Here is a 526-nt window from a genome sequence, read left to right on the forward strand (position 1 = left end):
AGTGGAAGCGTTTCACCTCCTTGCCAAACATCAGCCCATTGCTGTGTTTTGTCTCTCTAAATTCCTCTTCCGGTTTCTATGGGACAGGTGCTCTTCTTCATTTCCTCCCCGAAACAGCATCGCTCGCTGTGCCGAGCAACTGCAGAGGCAGATGTGTCTGTTCTTCAGAACTGCCCCGATTAGCTCCCCGTTACTGTTATTACATACAGACTCAGGCCAAAACCCTCCCAAACACCAGAACCCCGTTCCCACCTCTTGTAGTTTGAGTGTGAACCAGAACAAGGGCGATTCAAGCGGCCCTGCCGTGGGCCAGCGGCAAACCTGGTCAAGCCAGGCTTGATTTTAGCTGCAGAAGAGGCAGGCGTGAGAACATGGACACAGGAATTCGCAGCGGGATCTTCCCCGTGACTGGGGTTCCCGGCAGGAGGGGACCCCTCGAGCCCAGAGGGAGATGCCCAAATGTTTACCAAAATTTGCCAAAGTTTGCCACTGCTGCCCACCAGGCGCCCGAGCCCCCTCGCCCGGC

At 55.9% G+C, this 526-nt stretch overlaps 1 protein-coding gene across 1 annotated transcript in view; it reads left to right on the top strand.

The window, feature by feature from the left end:
- The first annotated feature begins 371 nt into the window (after positions 1-371).
- The window catches only part of MCM2 (minichromosome maintenance complex component 2), a 13,140-nt gene continuing 12,985 nt past the window's right edge, over positions 372-526 (top strand). The window contains exon 1 of the mRNA XM_009284551.1: positions 372-404. Within this exon, the coding sequence (XP_009282826.1) occupies positions 372-404 (33 nt within the window). The remainder of the gene's footprint in view (positions 405-526) is intronic.

Source organism: Aptenodytes forsteri, unplaced genomic scaffold, assembly GCF_000699145.1.
Source record: "Aptenodytes forsteri isolate BGI_AS27 unplaced genomic scaffold, ASM69914v1 Scaffold53, whole genome shotgun sequence".
Classification (NCBI taxonomy): Eukaryota; Metazoa; Chordata; class Aves; order Sphenisciformes; family Spheniscidae; genus Aptenodytes; species Aptenodytes forsteri.